The sequence below is a fragment of the Cajanus cajan genome, chromosome 8 (genome assembly GCF_000230855.2).
Source record: "Cajanus cajan strain Asha chromosome 8, NIPB_CcT2T_4, whole genome shotgun sequence".
Taxonomy (NCBI): Eukaryota; Viridiplantae; Streptophyta; class Magnoliopsida; order Fabales; family Fabaceae; genus Cajanus; species Cajanus cajan.
This window is the reverse complement of record NC_138524.1, coordinates 53894788-53917633: the sequence shown is the minus strand read 5'-3', so window position 1 is coordinate 53917633 and position 22846 is coordinate 53894788. Positions and strand designations below refer to the sequence as shown.

The 22846-nt window shown below is 34.1% G+C and overlaps 1 protein-coding gene and 1 non-coding gene across 3 annotated transcripts; both read right to left on the bottom strand.

Annotated features, from left to right (window-relative positions):
• Positions 1–2495: 2495 nt before the first annotated feature.
• TRNAL-CAA (transfer RNA leucine (anticodon CAA)) lies at positions 2496–2576 on the bottom strand. Its single transcript has one exon. It is a non-coding gene; the product is annotated as a tRNA-Leu (tRNA).
• Positions 2577–7230: 4654 nt separating this feature from the next.
• Positions 7231–16617, bottom strand: LOC109808722 (Tetratricopeptide repeat (TPR)-like superfamily protein). 2 transcript variants are annotated; one of them, XM_020371835.3, is made up of 5 exons: positions 16219–16617; positions 15969–16136; positions 13263–14851; positions 12571–12674; positions 7231–7699 (listed from the first exon to the last, which is right to left on the bottom strand). In XM_020371835.3, exons 1-3 carry the CDS (start codon positions 16371–16373, stop codon positions 13411–13413), a joined length of 1764 nt encoding a protein of 587 aa, XP_020227424.2. In that variant the 5' UTR covers positions 16374–16617; the 3' UTR covers positions 7231–7699; positions 12571–12674; positions 13263–13410. The 2 variants fall into 2 exon arrangements, with proteins under 2 accessions (XP_020227424.2, XP_020227425.2); XM_020371836.3 differs by having other exon boundaries at positions 7231–7696.
• Between the last annotated feature and the right edge of the window lie 6229 nt (positions 16618–22846).

Below are 22846 nucleotides of genomic sequence, written 5' to 3'. Positions count from 1 at the left end.
CCATTTTCCTTCTCTTCTAACCCACTTCTCTTTTTCCTGAAAATAATTAAATAAAATAAATATATGTATATTATAAAATATTTTTCCTTTATAAAAATAATATATTTCTGACCCAAAATATAATAATATAATTTCAATAACAAAATATCATATAAAATCAACCTTCTCTTAAAACATATAAATATTTATTTAAAAATGCTAATAAAAATACTTATTTAATACGTACAAAATAATTATCCAAAATAATAATTATTTAAAACGTACAAAATAATATTCTTCTATAATGATTAAAATAATTATGACCAAATACCATATAATAATAATAATAATAATAATAATAATAATAATAATCTTTTTGAAAATTGTGGTGTTACACTCTCTTTCCCTCTCTATCTCTCTATCAGAGAGAGAGAGGAGGGTTATACTAACACTGGTATAACTTTTACTAAGTATTACACACCGCTCAGTAACATTATATTAAATGTGAATTTTGTAAATCTAACAGTTAGATTACTATAAAATATAATAATATATAATGATTTTATTACGAATAATAATAATAATATATTTAATTAATCTTTATTTATATATACTTACATTTATAATTAACAATCTACTTCTTTCTATTTAAAATTATAATTTAAATTATTTATTTTTATAATTTATAATGATAATATAATTTATAAAATTATAAATACTTATTTATTACATACTTTTAAATTAAATTTTAACATTTTAAATAAATTAATATATAATTTAATATATTTATTTATCTTAAATCAAAGATATAAAATTCAAAAAATGTATTTATCCTTATTTTATTTTCTAATTATCAACCATTAATATAATACTAACTTAAAATCTTATCTAATTATATCATAATATTTTTACATCAAATTTAAAACCAGATATTAATTATACCAAAATATTAAGATCATATAGTAAATTGTCAATAAGATTTTAGTTTAATAATTTAAAATAATTAATGTTTCAATTATATTGTTAATTAGCAAATAATTTATTCCAAAGCTAATTAATTTTTCTAAATTAATTATTAGTAAAATTTAATAACTTTTAATTTAACAAGTGGATCGATAAAATTTAACACACACCATGAGTTATTGAGCAGAATATATATTTATATGTATATATAATTTTATGGACCTTTATTTTTATATGATTGTCAATTTTTCGTAAAATTTTTTTACATTTTTGACATATATAAATTTGTTGGACATATTCCATCGGTAATATAACTTTTCTTACGAAATTTTTTTCCATCAAAAATATAAATTTTTCGATGGATTAATTTGTCATAATTTTAAAAAACAATTTAACATATATTTTTTAATTCTGCATAATTCTTACATATAAAAATTTCATAAATAAAATTTAATATTTTGATAGGGATCAATAATTCTTCATAAATGTTGACAAAAATTCCGTCGCAAAATCCGTTACTAACTTATTTATTATAGTATTATGACGCATTTTTGTGAGAGAATATTTATAAAGGAACTTAGTCCGTCACAAAATCCGTCACTAATTTTATTTTTTTATTCAGTGACGGATTTTGTGATGGATTAAATTGTCTCTAAAAAATCCGTCACAAAATCCGTCACTAATTTTATTTTTTTATTCAGTGATAGATTTTGTGACAGATTAAATTTTGTCTCTAAAAAATCGTCACAAAATCCGTCACAAATTTTATTTTTTTATTTAGTGACGGATTAAATTTTGTCTATAAAAAATCTGTCACAAAATCGGTCACAAATTTTTTTTTTTATTCAGTGACGGATTTTGTGACGAATTTTTTAGAGACAAAATTTAATCCGTCACAAAATCCGTCACTAATTTTATTTGTTTATTCAGTGACGGATTTTTTAGAGACAAAATTTAATCCGTCACAAACTTCAATAAATGGTAATCCGTCACAAAAATTAAAATTCTCTCACAAAATCCGTCACTATTAGTGACGATATTTTTTCCGTCACAAAAATTCGTCGCAAATATTAATTTTTCTAGTAGTAATTTGAATTTTTTTGTTCCAAAGCAAAGAGATTCAAGGGGCGGTTTGTCCTATTTAGACTTTCACAACCAAGAAGTATTGAATTCTTTTTCTTTTCAAATAGGCCCTGAAAGGAGAAGGAAGGTTGGAATGCCAATAGGCGTTTTTTATTGAATTCACCCGACCTAAAAGTATAGTATCTTTTTAGGGAAGTCCGGTGCCAAAGTCATTGAATGGGTAATTTTTCAGTCCCTAAAACAGATTATGTAATGTACTTTATCCGCCACTGGGTTACGAGTGGGTAATTTACCAAAGGTTTTTATTGTATCAATCTACCCTTATGTGATTCTTGTTGAAGAATATACTTGGGAGGGTGCAAGGCGAACAATTACAAAACAGATTACCCATTCATTAGATAGAAAAGATCACCAAGATTTCATGATTTGTTGCTGAACTTATTCCAATTCAATAAGAGATCTCAATATTATGCCTTGAAGAGGATTCGAACCTCCACGCTCTTTAGCACGAGATTTTGAGTCTCGCATGTCTACCATTCCACCACCAAGGCATCTTGCAAGTGAATCATATTCCATGAATATGATATCTATCTAGTGTGTATATATATATATTCTATAAAAAAAATAGACAATTAAACCTATTTCTCGATTCAATAGAAGCCCAAAGAAGTGAATTTAATAAGGTCCTAAATAATGAGAGATATGTAAAAAAAAAATAGGTCTGATTACGCCTATTCCTAATCCTAAATAGAATGGAACAACATAGGGATCTATATGTAAACATAGTATCTATTGAGATACGTTCGAATGACCCCCTTCTCTCATAATGAGAATGTATATAACCCTATTCCAGTCGGATTTGGTATGGAATGGACTTATAATGATGGAATCGACTCGATCATCGGATTTTAGATGATAAGTTCATAACCCTAGCCCATTCCCATTTTAGGCAAAACAGATCTACTAATTCTTTGATTCCAGTTAGTAAGATAAGAGTTGAATTAAGAAATCGACTTTAAAAGCTAAAAAAGAGTATCCCAAACAAATTCTGTAATAGGGTTCATTGATATTCCTGGTATAGTAGATGCTATCACACATACAATCATACTCAATTCGATGGAATTGTTTGATCTTAAAGGGGACCTTCTATAATATCGCACTTGAGGAGTTATTTCTTGGTTTCATCCGGTCATTAATAACATGATTATTTTTAGATAATAGTAGATAGAAACAACACTCGTTTAAGTCCTATTGAAACCAATAAATATAAGCCTGTCTTCCATCCACACAAGAATAAATGAAGTTTTCCAAAAAAAATTGCTAGTGGAGGAATACCTCCTAAGGATGAGAGACATAGGGCTAAAGAGAGAGCCAAAAATGGATTTTTCGTGTATAATCCTACATAATCTCGAATGTTATCAGTTCTGGTATGTAGACCAAATGATATAATGCAAGCAAAAGTTCCTAGATTCATGGAGATATAGAACGGCATATAAGTTATCATGCTTGCATATCCACCATTTGAGTCTCCAACAATTATTCCAATAATTACATATCTGATTTGACCTATGGAAGAATATGCAAGCATACATTTCATTCTTGTTTAGGTAATAGCAATGAGATTCCCAATATCATGCTAAGAATAGCTAGGATTTCCAGAAGAAGATGCCATTCATTTGATGAAATAAAAAGGGATATCAAAAATTCGAGTGACTAAAGCTGAAGCAGCTACTTTCGAAGTAACAAAAAGAAAAGCAATGCCTGGAGTGGGAGGGTCAAAGTTGAAAAGAGGATTCCTCATTTCTTTCTCTCATTCAAAATTGTGCATGAGACATTCATCTCGCACGGCTCCTAAGTGATAAAAGAAAGAGGGTGAGTTATACTTTCTTTTTTGATTACTTTCCTCGCATATGTATAAGACCGAATGTTTTCTATTTTGAATTTTCAAAATAGAAAGGATTAATAATCCTTAACTTTTCAAGGAATCCTTCATCAGTGGTAGTGAATGATCAATTTTTCTCTATCTTTATGACTTGTTCCTACGAAAACGAGATTGAAACATTAAGAATAAGAAATAAAAGCATCTGATTTGATTCGTTGTCAATAACCATGAGATGATCATCTTAGGGTGATCCTTTTGTCGAAGAATGCTCCTATTATACTCATACTCTCTTCTCTGAAGGATGAGAACCAACTATTTAGTATCTACATCGAGAATTCAAGTATTTTATACGTCATTAGTCCAATCCTTTGTAGGAACTACCTCTAATAACGAACTTACAAAATGAATTTGTTTATCATAAAAGGATTCATTGTTCTTGACTCTGTTTCACCTTAATTGTTATTTGAACAAGTAAAGTTATGTCTTGGTCCGAGTGGGAATAGCATTTCTCTTCTGCATGTCCATGGAGTTTTGAAAAATCCAAACATCTTAGAAATAGATAAAGAGATAAGAATTTATCAAATGAACCGCACTCCTTCGTATATGCCAGGAGTCCATTGATGAGAAAGGGTTGGGGAAAGCTTGAACTCAATTCATAAAGTGATGAATATAAGTGCAATTAAAATGACTAGGGAGTTATACATTTGTGTATTGATAAGACTATTCACTATTTCTTGAAGCTCTATCTCCCCCCCCCCCCCCGAATGAACCATATAGCCAAGAGAAGCCATGAACCAGAATAGAAGAGCTTGTCCCACCCATGAGTAAATATTTCATAGTAGCCTCATTAGACCTTATATCTTTTTTGGTATATCTAGATAGTAGATAAGAGCATAAACTGAAGCATTCTAGAGCTACAAAGATAGTTATTAAATTGTTAGCACCGCACAAAACCATTCCTCCTAGAGTAGTTGTTAATACGAATAACAGAAACTCTGTTATAGCCATTTTTGTACATTCAATGTACTCTACAGATAGGGGAATACATAGAGTTGAACATAGTAAAATAAGAAATTGAAAGATTTCGTTGAAATTGTTCGTTTGGAAATTTTCCGAAAAGCTAATCATAGGTCCTTAGTCTACTCATCTTAAGAACTATCATTATTGTTTCATTCTTATCATTTTGGAGATAATGTAGATATATTATTAAAATCATATATGATAGAAGTAATTAACATAAAGGATGTATGATTCGATAAAAGCAATATATCTAAAGGGTTTAGTATTGGGTGAGGATGTGTACAACATTCTTAATTGCACAAGCTTGGATTAGGCCTACCTCCATCCCTAGAGGAGCCATATGAGGCAGAAGCTCCAGGTATGGTTTTGAAGCATAGCATTTCCAACAATGGGGCTTAAGGATCAATATGATGATTGATTTCGGTAGGGCAACTAACCTATTATGAGCACCTATAGGGATTTGTGTGTGAGATTGGGATCTACAAACTTATGCATGGGACTCACCCTTTACTTAAGAATGAAGAGGGGAAAGACAACATGTCACAAAAGCAAGGCAAGGTTTGGAATCCTACTATGAGAAGGATACCTCACAAGCCAGGTTTCTTGTGATGAGACCAAGTCATTTTCGAGCTACTAAACCCTTTAACTAAAGTGATGAGAAGGCCTATGGAGTAGAGTAAAGGGAAGCTTGTACATTTTCACACTCCCTACCTACAAAAGGCACCTAAAGGACGACGCATAAGACACAAGTGACTATCCAAGAGCAAATTCTCCACCAACTAGAGAACAAGAGATAGTCATCTCAAGGCTTGAGAAGGCTACCCGATTGGGATTTAGAAAATTCATATTACCTACAATCTTGTTGACTTCATCTTCATTTTTGAAAGTAGGGGAAAGGGATCTCCTATATGCAACAGAAGAAAAAAAGTTGATTTGTCTCAACACAACTTAACGATGCATCCAATACCAATGATACTACCCTATGGCCCATGTGAAAGTGCACCAACACTTCCAAGGGAACTATGTTAATCAAAGGAGCTATTTTAATCAAGGGAGCTATTTTAAATTTTAAAATTACTTTAGCACTTAATTGAAAAGTTGCCTATTATATAGTAGTTTTGAAAATTATATTGCATAAAGTCATTCATGCAATTCAACAAGTAACCTATTTCTTTAACAAATAATTCACCCATCTAATACCTTAACCAGATTGATAAATAATCAAGTTCTTATAACATTGACAAACCATACTTGTTTAAGTTAAACCATTAAATTTAATTAAAATAACACTAACAATATAAAGATTTCTTTACAATGTCAACTTGTAATATAATTAAAAATCATACTATAACTATTTTAAAAACATGACTAAGATTAGAGCTGTCAAAATAGGTCGATTCAACCCATTTGACCCGACCCACCTCAACTCACTTTTTAAGTAGGTTGACCTGGCTAGACTCACCAAATTTATTATCTAAAATTTTCTAGTCCAGCCTGACCTATCACAGGTTGGTGGGCTAAACGGGTCAATCTACCAACCCACCTAATTTTTTTAAAAAAAATATATAGTTTAAAATAAATTTCAATATAAAATAATCTATAATCTAAAATAAAAAATTATCAAACTAAGTATCATGCATATAATATTAAACTTACATTAAAAAGTGTACAACTTTAAAAAATCAAAACAAAAAAATAAAATTTCTTTCATAAGAGTGATTATTCATCAATATTAAATTTTATTGGAGGTTTGAATAGATAAATTTATAGCAATTTCATGTTGTTAAACATTGATTTTATCTTTATCTATAAAAAAATAATATTTTGTTAAAATAATACATATAAAATAATGATTTTTTTTATTTTTTTAGCCTGACCCAACCCGTTTGCAAGGTGGGATAGATTGGCTCACTAGCTGAAGCCCACTTTGACAGCTCTACTGACCTTAAGATATTATCTTAATAATTGATAATGTAAGAAAAACAATATATACATACATATATATATACCAGCATTATATCAAAATTAAAATCTAAAATGTGTGCACATGTATAATATTTATAAAATTAGCCAACATTATTTTTCTGATTAATAATTATAAATTCATACTTTAAACTGAATTAAATCACTAAAAAACCACAAATCCTTTTAAATTTGAACAAATATAATTTATTTTTAACTTTATGAAAAAAGTGTTAAAATGCCGGATATCACAATCCGCAACGCCAATTTACATTTCTGACGGGTTTTCAATTTTTTTGTGCGTATACATTTCTCAATCAAACGTAGCTGAAGTATAGACATTTCGCCTCAACATTCCAACATTTTACATTGACAAGATGAATAAATTATCAGCCTCTTAAAAATATGCCCTGGCTGTCATATTTCCTACGGTGACACAATCCGTTGTGGTTGTGGCTGCAACTAAATTCTTTTAAATTTTCAAATACAAAGTAAAGATAAAGCTACATTTCAATCCATGCATCCTATTTATTTATCCACCAATTAAAATCACTAGCAAATATGCTAGCTAAACTAGACTTCGCCATTAACATTTACAAACACTAACTAACAATAAAATGGTTAGCACACCCACCTAAATTTGCAGTTTGAATCCTTCAACATTACGAAGTATGAACCACAGCAGCAGTGCCTATAATTCCCCAGGTTTTCTGTTAGCCACACTCGGCCCAAGACAATGGTACACTTTTGGACATCTGTCATGATAACCTCCAACTAGAGAAGCAACACTTCTTCCAATTGCTCCTTCTACTAGATATCAAATATATAATGATAAATACAATTAGCATTAATACAAATATGAATGAATAATCAAGAATTCTATAGACAGAAATGAAGCATGGAGAAGAGGCAAATCCACAACTTTCTGCTTCTTGAGTTGATGAGAATGAATAAGAAAAAAGAAAGAATACATGATCACTTAGAAAATTGAATGTGCAAATGCCATCAATCTTTGAGTCAATTATATATGGTTTATACAGATAATTAGTGCCAAGACAGGTATGTTATTAGATCAGCGATAAGAAAAAAAGCACAAAGGATAGAAAGCCACCAAGTATTATTAAACTCAATCAGGTGTCAAAAAGTACACTGAATTTTACAGAGAAGTGACTAAAATTTAACCAGAAAAGAAACTATCACCAGGAATAGATATCATTGCTGAACCAGGCCATTGCAAAGAGAGATAACTTCTCACTCTCTCCCCATGTTCCCCACTACACCCATGTTCTTTGTAAAGTTTCAAAACTCTAGGACCATTTTTACACACCCACAGTCTCACAATTTCAGAAGTTTCTGGCCTAACAAAATCTCTCAGGGTGTCATGAACCTTGTTCTAAAGGCTAAAATCAGGAAACAAGCCCTGATCACATACACACCCTCACATGTAGCTTGGGTTGATGATTGTGGCCAATTAGACCAAACACTTGTAGCACTTGGTGATTGATGCAAATGATAGCTTGATAGGTCAATGCTTCTTGACATTTGATTGACAGATCATCCACTTCCAACCTACTGGTTGAGTAAGCTTCATCACATGCCCTCCCACAGAAACTTTGATAACCGTCACTACCAGTTTACCTAAGAATATTGGGTGCATTTGTATCTTATTCATCAGTATTTGATCCTAAAGTTCATTCATTTTCCCTTCTTTTGGGTGTAGGATAGATGAATATAAACATAGTAGTTCAATTCATATCAAAAGGAGCTAATTCTCAAGATGATTGACAAGAATATTAACCACAACCACGCCTAGCTGTGCAACATTATGGATGGCCATTCCAATTTAAAAGACCCATCAAAGATGTGCACAAGGCTCATGCGAAGCATGCAGCCTGAGGAACCCCTGTGCAAGATTATGGAATGCCTAACATTGAAAACATGCACAACTGTGCATAAATATGCACAATCATGCGTAAATACGCACAGCCATGCATATTTATGTATGCTTCAATGGAGGCACATGAAAGATGGAATGGGATGAATACAAACGGTGTCAAGAAGTTTCGGCCTATATGCTACAGCACCAATTCTTGCCTCAATCTGAAAAGGCCAATTCTTACAACAGATTGCTGCCTATAAGGACTTGGCCTCAAATAAACCCACTCTACTGGTGCAAATGTGATCTGCCTTCACAGATGTTACTGAGCCATCTAAAGGTGATACCAGATCTGTTGAATTATCTCTTCTTTATTCTTAAAGTCATTAGCCACTACCTCAACCATACACTCTGCAACAAATACCTCAGTCACCAACTCGAAAGGTGTGCTTCTAGTCTCAATTTGGGTTTGATACACAATGTTGTACAAATACTCTGCTCAATGTAACCAATTGGCCTGCTGCTTCAGCTGATCTATTGCAAATCACATCAAGTACACCAACTCCCAGTTCAAGACCGTCATTTGTCCATCCATCTCAGGATGATAGAAAGGGCTCTATTTCAGAGTTGTCACTTGCAAGCAGAAAAATTCTCACAAGAATTTGATTAAGAAAAATGTGGGATCGCAGTCATTTAAAACAGTGTTATCAAAACCGAACAGGTCATCAACACAGTCAAAGTAGATCACTAGTTGAACCGGTATATTATTAAATATATAATTTATATTAATGATATAGTATAAAAATAAAATTTGTCAAATATAATTTGCAAAGATACATTGATGTAGTGGTTAATGTCTTCTTTGTTAACCTGAGGGATCTGGACAAAAGCCAAAATTTTTATATTTTATGTAATGTTTTGTTATATTCTTCCAATGAATCAGAGCATGCAGGCGAGTGGACACAATTCAATAAAGCATGCAGCCAGACCTGTCAATCAGCATGCACAATTCTGTTGAATAGAGTGTAGCAGACATCAGACAGGTGCAGACTCTTGGGACACGTGCTTGACTTGGGGTGGATTGAAAAAACAAAGATAAAAGTATGTGACTCAGGTCACAGTTCGCCCGTTTTCTACAAACCTGCCCGAGTCAATCCGGTTTGTACCGGTCCAATAACATCCAATTTGATATGGGACTCAGACCACTTAGGTGACCAGTTGTCCGAGCCAAGTTTGATTACACCGATCTAAAATGGAGCTTGGGATCCCCATCAAGCCCGACAATTTTCTTAAGCAAATAATTCAGCTACTGTATGTGAAGTAAATAGGTGCTCGAGAGGGACGTATATCCAAACTTCAAGTGCCTATGACAACCATAACCCCCATTATCAAATTCATCTGATCCCATTTCCTTAGGATGCGTTTGTTTCAAGGTATGATACTACATTCCCAAGAATCATATTCCTAGGAATATTGTTGTTTGGAATATTATTTCCAGGAATATTTAAAAATGTGTTTGATAGGATTTTAACATTCCTATTAATAATTTTAAATTTTAAATTAATTAAAACAATTAAAATAAAAAATGATTGAGTTAAAATATAACTTTCTACATCCCCATGGGAATACAACTTTCCAATCCTCCACCATGGGAATAGAAATGAAGCAAACAATGTCGTAACTACTTTCCTAGGAATAAATAATACCTAGGAATATTTTTCCAAAACTCCAAACAAATATGAGAATATAACATTCCTAAATACATATTCCCAGGAATGAGTTTTAATATGTGAAACAAACACACTGTTAGGGATGAGCAATTGATAGGAACCAGATATAGAAGGGGAAACTAGACTGAAATGTATATGAAAATAATCTTAATACTCAAAGGTAGAAGCCTCTGTTACGGGTTTTAAGAAGATACTACTATAATAAGAACAATAACAATGGAATGGAGCGAAGCTCCTTACAAGTTACAAGATGATATGATCACAAAAAAGGTAAATCCCCATAAGAGACCAGCTCCTCTACTCTATCTAACCTGATCGAGACCCTTAACAAAGTTCCTCATACCCCTTTCGGATACTACCCCCCTCGATTCAAGTTCAACCACTTCCCTCTCCCCTTCCAGATTTCATTGAATACCCCTACTCCATACTCCTTCCACCACCTGCCCATTCTTTTATTTTGTCTCTCTCCTCCTCTACCTCCTCTTCTGTTGCCACCTTTTTCTTCATTCTCTCATACACCAATAGGCTTGGTTTCTTAAGCCCATTTAATACCTTTACTACTCCCATGGCCTCTATATTCCCTCTCCGGCTCTCCTTCTATGCACATTCACAATGAGCATATCAGCAATGGTTGGAGGAGTCCTGCAGGAGACATGACTTGGTATCTTTTCTGTTGACCCACTCCTCCTCTCCTATACAAGATAAGACATCTGCACCTTGGTTTGTTTTCCCCAATTTATACACTATCAAAGCAATAACCAAGCACTTTGGCTAATCAATCTTGCTGGTTGGGGTTGATAATCTGCTGCTCTAGTAAGTATTTTGGGTTTTTCTGATCATTACAAAGAAGTTATCAAACCCAAATAGCAATGCAGAGTGGCCTACCCCAAAACTGCTGTATCAGAATAGCAGATTGTGGGATGGCTGCTATACTAAAGATTACATATACAAGATAAATAAATTACAACTTACACTATACACAAATTTCTGCTTCAAATTAAAAAAATATCCAAAATTAAATATATATTTGTAAATAATAATCAAACAATCATAGTTGTGACACCCGTGCTTTTGTATATCAGATTAACTGTGTTATATTCAAAATTCAATTTGGATGGGAAATTTCCATAAAGGCAATGACAACCAAATGCTTAATTTTCATTTAAATTTTTAATATACAACACTCTACCCTATTTTCCTTTTCATGAAAAATTCAGTAAAATTATATGAGCACCGAGCAGTAATTTAAATCTCCATGGAAGGTTCACTGTCTGGCTGGGGGAAGATAGGATAGAAGTACAAGCTACCTGGGTTTTTCCTCCTACTCAAATACACCCTTCACCACAACCCAATGATATTGGTCAAGTCTAATCAGAATAGCTCCACCCACCAAGCGATAGTGGCAACAGGAAACAACCCTATGCCCAAATCAAATACCAGTATATAATCAAACTGAACATAAATAATGTCGAGTGTGACTCTACAGACAATATTGAGGATGATAAATTATAGCAAGTATTAGTATCTCATACTCTTTCTTATTTCCCAGATACTTATTATTTTATCCCTCCTCTTTATTTGGTTTGGAGTTAATGGGCATCAATCATTGTCTAAAATTAGCTTATCTTCTATAGCTTAGCCTAATATGCCTTATAGCAAATCTTGGCTTCTAGAGCTCATTAATATTCTCAGCAGTTTCTCACAAATACAAATTAGAACGCACTGCAATATGAACTGCAGGTAATTAGGTAGAATGGGTCAACTTGGGAAATAAAATTAGTTACCCCACCCCCGAAAAAAAAAAAAAATTTACAGGTTAATCTAAATTCATGGCATAGCCAAAAACTAATAATACACTCAACCAGATATATGCAATCTTAAGCAGTATATTTTTTGTATATGACTTTATAACTATTATCATCTAAGTGAACAAGGGATATGATTCAACCTAAGTCAACTGATTACATGAAACTCTAGAATCATATTCATGTCTTCAGTATTCCCTATGTTAGTTCCATGATTAAATGTTTTAAAAATTTGTTGCGATAAAAGAATAATAAATTCTAAAAACAAACCTGAGTAGAAGCATAACAAGCCCTGAACTTGTTTTACACTTTTACTTGTATCTGCTGATGACATCTTCTGGAGTATGGAAGTATGTTGCAATCCCATAAAAGACCTACATGTCACTCACCAACACAAGTAACTTAAAATCTGAAATCATTAAAAGATGCTCATCTAAAGCATAGGATCCCTAACTTCATTTTTCAAATTTTTTGCCAAAGCCATTAAGTTGTTTAATTATTGTTGTCCCAAATTCAGGAAAACAGAATGCAGAATTGTGTCTTGAAATAATTTAATTATTTGGACAATAAACGAGAAAAATCTCATCAGTTAACAGAAGCACAAATTTCATATTGGCATAAAGAAATTTCCAAACCAAAAGAGACAAGATGACAAAGGAAGATTAGAAATACAGAAAACCAAAACTTGAAGTTTAAAAATTATATTACTAGTCTGTGTTCTCTATGGTTTCCCCTCCTATAGGATCAATTAAAAAATTGCCTGGCCTCCCTAACTGCAATTTATTTAGAATCAAACAATTTATAAATTCAGAAGGGTGAAAATGATACACACATCTAGAATACATTTCAACCCAGAATCTACTTATGCTTTCGTGTACAACATTTAGTAACAGTTGGGATGATTGAGACTGACAATTATTTCACAGAAAGTAAATTGCGTGGGATAAAGTGCTAACACACACCTGGAGCATTCATTACTCATATGAACCACTGCCGACATTTCAATGGAAGTCTGAATTTCAGTAGAAATAACAAGTGCCTTTAAAGCAAATGTGGCTCTCTTTTTCCAGAACTTGCAACTTCATGATGTCTAAAGCCATATTGTGGAATTTAGTAAGGATGACTAGCTTTTTTACTTTCCAAAAAGTCTTGATAGATGTTAAATGCTCTAACTGGTTCCTCCAATTTGCAGAACTTATTAAAAAGGATCTGCACTGGAACATGATCATTCAATAAACCAGATTTTAGTATTTTGGCATAGAGCTCTTCTGCCTCTTTCATGTTACTTCTAATACAGAACCCCCTAACAAGTTCTGTTAAAGTTATTGAATCTGGTTCATACCCCCTCTGCACCATCTCCTTATGTAATTGAAGTGCAAAATCAGGACGACCTAAATTACAAGCAGCACCTATCAACAAATTATACGTAACTACATCAGGACAGAGACCTTTTGATATCATCTCTTCCTTCAGAGAGCAAGCACCATAGAAATTTTCACTCTTTACTTGTGCAAGGATTAAAGCATTATAAGTAAATACATTTGGGAGAACGCCAAAAGCCAGCATCTGATCTCTTGTTAAAAATGCATTACTAAGATCATTATATCTCCCATATAAGTCAATTATTAGGTTCCATATTAAAGGCTTGGGCACCATTAAATTGTTCAACATACACGAAAGCAAGTTTTTTGCTCTAACAATCTCTCCATCAAAACACAGGCCTCGAATCACAGTCTGGTAAGTTATTTGATCAGGCATAATCCCCATATTTGACATAACACCAAGGGTATAGCAAGCCTCGCTAATTTTGCCTTCCTTACAAAGAGCACCAATGAGAATATTATAAGTAAAAACATCAGGAAGCAAACCTTTCTTAAACATCTCACATGCATATCCATAGGCAAGGTGCATTTGTAGACTCTTGCAAAATCCATTGATAAGAACATTATAAGCTACAACATCAACTTTAGTACAATTTTGAAGCATCTGACTCCAATGACTAAGAGCCTGAACAATGGCTCCATTCTTAAAGTAACTATCCATAAATATAGTAGAGGTAACTAAATCGGGTATATCTTTCTCGTCATTATCCTTTAATATTGCTTCAAGCATCCTTTTAGCTTCCTTCACAAAACCTTTCTCACACAGTGCATGCACCAGCACGTTACAAGTAACCCTGTTTGGCAGAATCCCAGCATTGGCCATGGCAGAGAACAGATACAAAGCCTTATCCACACTATTAACAGCACAATAGCCCTTAATCAAAGTGTTATAAGTGGCACAGTTGGGACGAGGACCAAATTCTAACATCTCTTTAACAACCCAATCTGCCTTCTCCAGAAGACCAATTTTGCACAGCCCATTTACAATATGGTTGTGGGTAAACGCATCAGGAACAACACCTTTCTGCACCATTTTTCTCTGAAGCCAAAAAGCTGCTCCCAACTTACCATCCAAGCACAAAGACCTAATAGTGGCTGTATTTTCAGCATACTTAGATTCACGTGCATATCCCATAGTTAGACCTATCTTTACCAAACATAGGTTTTCCCTGCAACATTTGACATAATAACCAAAATGTCACTCATATTGGGATGCCTTGCATCTATATTCTATCATAAACATAAAACAGATGTACATATATAGGGATGTATCTAGTGAGAAAGTCATTATTATATGAGTGATAGAAACACATCTAGATTGTACAAATCTTACTAGGATGTCAATCGTCAAGATTTGAAGTGTTTTAAAATGACATAATACATATCACTTAAAAAAATCACATGACCTTGTGAAAAACCCACATTTAAAGTGTATTTTAGGGTGTGTTTAAAAGAGCTTATTAACAACTTATTTGAATTTATTTATATATAAGCACTAGCTTAAATGTTTGAAAGAGCTTATGAAAATATCTTATGATAAGCCCATACGTCGTTATCAGCTTATTTCAACAAGTTCTCTTTTCTATAATAACTTATAAAAATACCACACAACTTATATCAAAATAGTTTAACCATGCGTCCCCTTTGACTATAAAAGCAACCTGAACATATGCACTTACAAGATAAATAACATATGCACTTACCTGATAAACACTATTCAAAGTACTTAATTAAGTTGTTCATCTAAACAACTCCATAATCTTGATCATTCAAAATAAGATCTAGCAATCAATATTTATTCTTCGTAGGAATTGTTTTAAAAAAAAACATCTCCATAAGTTAAATGAGGGAGTTTCTATGAGTTGAAATGCACAGGTGCCTGATTGGATAAACTTCTCCATAAGAACTTGTAAGAGAAAAAAAAAATCTCCAAAAACTTAAATCAACTTATGCATAAGTTAATTTAGAGAAGTTCTCTCAAATTAACTTTTCCAAAATGTGTTTTTAATCGATTCATAAGTTAATTTTAGGTTATTCAGAAAGTAATTTCATTTTTCCTTAATTTCTTTTCTCTGGAAGAGTTAATGGAAAAATTTATCCACACAGACCCTACGTTGAATTTAACTAACAAAGAAACGCAATTCATTTTTACATACTTATCAATAAGTTTATCCAAACAGCGTCTTAGTCCGATATGAAAATGACTTTGTAACTTGATCCCTGCACGTGCATATATCATCATATACGCATAATAATCACTTGGAATTTGATAAAATCGAAGCTAACCTCATTATCTTCAGACGCTCTAAACTGTCCTTAAGCATAGTATCCAGCGCATTGAAAACGGCGTGCCGGCCATTGCCGTCGGCGCCAAAACCCCTGTCGTTTGGCGAACAATCTCTGGCGTTCACTTCGCATTTTTTCCCAACGGCCGCATCCACGTCACGGCAAATCCTGCAACGGAAAACGGCGTCGTCCTGAGAAAGTTGAAAGAGAAAGAGACGCGACGCAGTGAGGAATAACAGAAATCGCTTGCCTGGCAGGTGCGACGGCGTCGTTTTGGAGGCGGAAAATGTGAGCGAGGAGGTGCTGCTTGACGGAGAGAAAGGTTCGATTGAAGAACCGTGAGAGAGGAGGTTCTCCGGCAGCGGCGGCGGCGGCGGCGACGAAGAAAACTACGGTTTCTGCCATTGGTTTGCGTGTTTAGGAAGCTGAAGGCATTTGGATCTGTGTTGAAAAGGAGAGGAAGAATGGGAGATGGAGGAAGTGGTGTGTGGCTGCGTGAAGGAGCAGAGAGAGTTGAGTTGAATCGGAGTGTTATGGTTATGGGCGTCGCGTGAATCAAATGTGTTGGTTAATTGGACCCTTAAACGAACCGTTTACTACCTACTTCAACTCGGGTAACCCACCACCACGAGCCCACCTTTTCTATTTTACTACTACTATGTAATAGAGTTACTTAAAACTGAACCGATCCAGTGAAAAATCACAAACTAATTATAAAAAAATTATAAATCAATGTAAAATTGTAAATAAGTAGTTTAGTTCAGTTTTAAGTTTTTTCAAACTGTGCAGCGTGTAAAGGGAATATAGTTATATAAGGCCCATCAGGCCCATAGACTTTCTCTACATATATTATGTAGTATGTTCAGAAATAATAACACACATATCTTTTCTCTCTTTCTCTCTTCTCTAACTCTTACATAGTATCAAGAGCGATAAGATCTTGGGACAAATAATGAATTCTTCAACAGCTTCTACAATCCAAACAATTGTACCTGTTTCAGTCAAACTTGATGATGAAAACTTCCTTACATGGAAGATACAGGCTTCGGGCACCATCAAATCCTTCAAGTTACAACGATTCATCAATTTTTCCTCTCATGGTGACATGCCCAACAAATTCAAAGACAAAGACAATATGGCTCTTGGTAAAATTTCTAACGACTATGCTAATTGGGAGTAACAGGATCAAGTCGTATATACCTGGCTTCTTACTTCAATGTCTCCTACTCTTCGTGCTCGCATGGTGGGTTGCAACCACGCTCACCAAATCTGGAAATCCATCCACACCTACTTTGAATCTCAAACTCATGCAAAGGTGTGTTGATTGAAAACCCAACTCAAAGGTATTCGTAAAATTGATTCTCTCAACAATTATCTTTTATCAATCAAGAAAATTGTGGATACCCTAGCCTCTGTTGGATCCCCAATTGACCCATCTGAACACATCTCCATCCTTCTTGATGGGCTTTCAAGTGAATACAACTCTCTTGTTACCTCTATTATTTCATGCACTGATCCCTACACAGTTACCGAGATTAAAACTCTCCTAGCTACCCTTGAAAGTCACCTAGAGAGACAAAAGAAAGAAGAATCTGATAGTTTTGCTATGCAATCTCTTCAAGCAAATATGGCTCAATTTCAAAATCGATTTGGCAAGAATCAAGAATTTAGGATTTATAGCAAGAATCCCCAAAATTTTCGTGGAGGAAGCAATCTTAGATATCGTGACAAAGGTTTTGGTAGAAACAATGGTCGTGGCTATAATAAGGTGCAATGTCAAGTTTGTCAAAAACCTGGTCACACTACTCTCCAGTGCTATCACAGATTTAATCCTAGCTTTCAACATGATAATCCAACTTTTCAACAACAAAGTCACTACTTAGAGTCTCAAAACAAGGTGATGAACATTAAGGCTAATCTTGATGATCACGTAAATGTGTCAACATTAATGGTTGTTCCAAAGACATTATATAATCCATCTTGGTACCTAGATACCAGGGAAACAAACCACGTCACCCCTAATGCATCCAACCTCATGGGTAAGATATCCTACAAAGGTGAGGCTAAGTTGAAAATGGCAAATGGAGAGTCTTCCTCCATACAATAAATTGGTAATTCTTATTTCTATCCTTCTAAGTCAGTTAAGCCTTTATTTTTGAATCATTTATTGCATGTCTCATCTATTTCCAAAAACTCGCTTAATGTGTCTCAATTTGCTAGAGATAATAAGGTGTTTTTTGAATTTCACCCTAATACATGCAATATCAAATGCCCATTCTCATGAAGGGCTATTTTCGTAATGGTCTCTATGCTTTTGATGATCTCAACATTGTGAATACTAAGTTTGTGCCAACATGTAACTCACTAATTAGTGGCTTAAATAGTAGTAATAAGGAAGACTTATATAGACTTTGGCATGGCAGGTTAGGACATGCAAATGTAACAAGTGTTATTCATGCTATGTCTAAGTGTAATTTGGTTGTTCCAAACAATAAAACTTTTTTCTATTTGTAAGGCATGTTGTCATGGTAAAATACATAGATTGCCTTTTTCTTCCTCTACAACTACTTTTACTGCTCCCCTACAAATGGTTTACAGTGACCTGTGGGGACCTTCTCCCATTCCATCCTCTAATGGAAGCAGGTATTATATGAACTGTGTTGATGCTTATTCTAAGTACACCTGGATTTACTTGTTATAGCATAAGTCTCAAGCATTAACATGTTTCATACATTTTAAAAACATGATAGAAAATCAATTAGATCACAAAATCAAATGCATACCGAGTAATGGTGGCAAAGAATATATTGCTTTTACGAAATTTTTACAAGAACATGGCATCCTACATCATATTACACTAGTAGAAAAAGGGTAATTTACGTCACTATATTTTCGTCGGACAAAGAAAAATATGACGTTAAAAAAATGCGGTGGCATTTTTGTAATTAAGTCCAACTTTTTTACGTCGGCCCCTACGAGGTCCGACGTAAAATATCTACAAATTTCAAATTGTATTCGCGCGCGCGTCAATATTTAAACAAGAGAGCTTTGAGTGTATGCGCCATTCGAGTTTTCTGACTTAAGATTTCGTTTGAGTGTATTGCATCTGAGTGTATGTTTGCGCGTTTAGGTGGTTCTTGAGTTTTTGACCGATTGCATTAGGCTCGCGTTTGTGGTTAGTTTGGAAAATCCTTTCTTAATATATTAGCTAATATGTTGAAAATAAATATATGTATTGATCTATTAATATATTAGTTAATATTATCTTCTTCTTCACGTTTGGGTGAATCATCGTTTGTTAATATATTAGTTAATACCAGGTAGAAAATGTTTCGCGTTTGGGTGGATCTACAAGCAGAACGGGCTGTTCTGCTTGCACGCGTTATTTTTTTATTTGGTTTCCAACTTTTTTACGTCAGCTCTTGTGAATGGCTGACGTAAATTTACGTTGGCTATCACAGCCGACGTAAATTTACGTCTCCCGCATTTACATCGGACCTTTTTCTGACGTAAAAATCTTAAAATAACCGATGTAAATTACCTTTTTTGTACTAGTGTAGTTGTCCTTATATTCATGAACAAAATGGCAATGCTGAGAGAAACAAAGACACATAATAGAAATGGGGTTAAGTATACTTGCTCATGCTTTCATGCCTTAAAAATATTGGGGAAAGGCTTTTAACACTACTATCCATATTATTAACAGATTGCCTATACCAACTTTAGCTTTTTCAACTCCTATGGAAAAACTTTTTTCAAAATCTCCCTCTTATAATGATTTGAAGGTTTTGTTAGAAAAGAATGGCCAAATCCAAGAGGGGGGTGAATTGGATTCAATGACCCTTTAAAAATTTATCAGAGTTTTTGGATCTTCACTTTCAATTACAAACTTTTCTATGACAGAATTCTCACTTGAAGCACTTCTCAAGACTTGTTATGATAATATGAATGCAATATGCTAACTTGATTACAACATCATGAGGTTCATCAACAATGTTCAATTTACAGATTTAAAACATCAAGAATTACATTCACTTGTTAATCAAATTTTATCTTCCTTAAAACTCAATCAAGAAATTACAAAACAAGAGATAAGGTTGAAGAAGATTGCACAAGTCTTTTATACTGGTTCAGCCACTCCACATGTGACCTACATCCAGTCCTTAATCACCACCTGATTAAGATTTTTCCACTATCTTTAAGCAAGAAGGTTTACAAGCAAACACACATGCATATACTTCACTACTAAAAGATAATCACTTTCTTGACCCCAAGAAAGTACCCCTTGTAGATCCCACTACAAGAACCTTAATCACTTGAGAAACCCTTCTCAAGATTTTCCACAAAGATTCACAAAGAAACAAAAATGAAACGAATTCACCTGGAATTCTTGAACAACTCTTTGTCCTTCTCTTTCAAGAGTATGATGATGATGATGATTTTCACAAGTTCTTTCACAAATGTTTTTCTTCTTGGAATTTCACAAAGAAACCTTTCCAAGATGTCACACAGACTCTCTAAAGTGCTTTTAGAAGTTGATTATCAGTTCTCACTCAATTGTCTTATGTTTCAAAATAGTTCAAGTCTATTTATAAAAGTTCAAACCCAGATAATCGATTATTTTAAAGAATAATCGATTATTTTGTTCTTCAGATTTCTGGAAATCAACCAAGAACAATTTAATCGATTATTTAGCTGGATAATCGATTATTCCAGAGAGTTGTTTCTGAAATAATCGATTATTTTGGCAAATAATCGATTATTACAGCAAGGCATTCCACTTAGCCCATTTGCTGAAATAATCGATTATATTTAACAATAATCGATTATTTTGAGTCAGTTCTTAAAACTTCATTTTAAGTCTCAAAATAATTTTCCAATGTTCTCAACTCATCATCATCTACTCCCTACTTGATTTTAGACAAGATTTGCTTAATGCACAAAGCACACACACAAGCACAAATATAACAATTCTTTTAACACTTTATTTCCTAAACACTATTACATAGCTATACTTCAAAGCATTTTTCTTGAACTTCCTTGACTTTGTTTTTGTGTTCAATGTTGTTGTTGCACACTTGTTGTCTCCGGCTGTTGTGATCATCAAAACTCTTTTTCAGCTCTCCTAAGCTCAACAATCTCCCCCTTTTTGATGATGACAACCCATGACAACCCACGGACAATGATATCAATCCATAATGCACTTTGTGCCTGCTTCTTATTGTGTCATGAACCAAAACCTGTACAACACACACACACACAAAGCACAATACCTGCACAAAGCACAATACCTGCAACAAAAACTCAACATACAATACCATTTCTCCCCCTTTGGCATTATCAAAAACAAAGTAAGCCAAGGTTAACAATTATAAGCCATGTATAGAATTTTTCAGCAGCTCAAACCAAATCAGTTGCTCATTATTCAACCATACTTCAAACCAAAATAAACCAATGTGTGATGCCAATTGTGCACCATACCACAAACCAAATCAAATCAAGTCAAGATATCCATTATCTCAGTACAAAAACAGAGTATTTCAAATAATCACATTACAACATATATGCTCACCAAAAACAGAGCATTGTGCACCAGTATTCCAAAATAACCTTTGGAATCAAAATCAAGCCAATCACATAAGCAAACCAAACTTCAAATTCATCAAACTTAAATTGTTCAACATCAAAAACAATAAACTTGTTCAGGAATTAAAATCATTACAACCCAATTGAACTTATAAATTGTTCCAAACGTAAATTTAAAAACTAAACAAAAACAGAAATCACTCCTCATCATCCGGAATACCAAGCTGTGTCTTGATGATTCTAACTTCGCGATCCAGATCATCAAACCTGTCAAGCAAACCAGAAAACAAAGTCTCATGTCTCCTTGACATGTCCATAACAGCATCAATCTTGTTAATCATGATCTGCTCAAAAGGTGAGAACGGCTTTAGTTCCGGCTCAGCTTCTCCAGGCTCAGCTTCCACCTGTGGTGGCTGATCCTCATCATGAGAAGGCACATCGTCCTCATCTGTAGCTGGCTCCGGGGTAGGAGGAACATCTCCTTTAAACACCCACTTGTCTTCTTGCTTTAGCATCCCCATATGATGCAAAGAAGACTTCTCTATTTTGTTCGATGCGTGCAGAAAAATCTTTCTTTCACCTGTTAAATCTACACCAGCAATCTCAAAAAATTTTGACAGAAGCAAAGCATAAGGAATTGGACCGTCTTCCTTTCTCCTTGCCTTCCAAATACAGTCATTCACAACCGCCACCCAATCAATCTTAATTTTCTTCTTAATTACATGCATTAACAAAATGTCATCCCGAGACATCTGAGCATGGTTGTGCAACCTAGGTTTTAACATCCAGGCAATAATGAAGGAAATCAAGCGAGAGTTCTTTTTCATACCTCCCGCCAAGAACTTTTCATAGTTTGTGTTGGATGGGTTCCGTTGACAATCCCGGAATGTGATCAGTTCTTCAAAATCTCCAAAGTTGAATGGCTGGGGTTTCTCTGCTCCAGTTCCGCTCAGACCCGCAGCAGCTCTCAATGTGGGTCCGTCCAGCCTGATTAACTTCCCCTTAACCACCGATTGCATAACCCCATTATTAGTGGTAGCAAAACAGAGGAATAATCGGATGAGCTCCGGATAATAGGGTCCGTCCATCTCGAGAAACGCCTTCAACTCTTGGTACTCCAGGAGGGTTGGAAAGCTAAACCCCTCATTCTTGAACCAATCAAGCTTTAGGGTCTTCGGAGGGATGATTCTCCGACCGGCATACCATTCGAAATAGTATTCTTGGGCCTTCTCATTGGCGAACCACTTCGAGATGAGTTGCTCCGAGGGAAGAGGGCGCTTGCTCCCCCTCAC

Bases quoted from the DNA above. Each gene is read 5' to 3' on its own strand.
- LOC109808722 (XM_020371835.3), bottom strand. From the start codon at position 16,373: ATGGCAGAAACCGTAGTTTTCTTCGTCGCCGCCGCCGCCGCCGCTGCC. The intron at 16,137-16,218 runs GCAAGCGATTTC...TTTCCGTTGCAG, and splicing joins GACGCCGTCGCACCTGCCAG to GATTTGCCGTGACGTGGATG. The intron at 14,852-15,968 runs GTTAGCTTCGAT...CAAATGTTGCAG, and splicing joins GAGCGTCTGAAGATAATGAG to GGAAAACCTATGTTTGGTAA.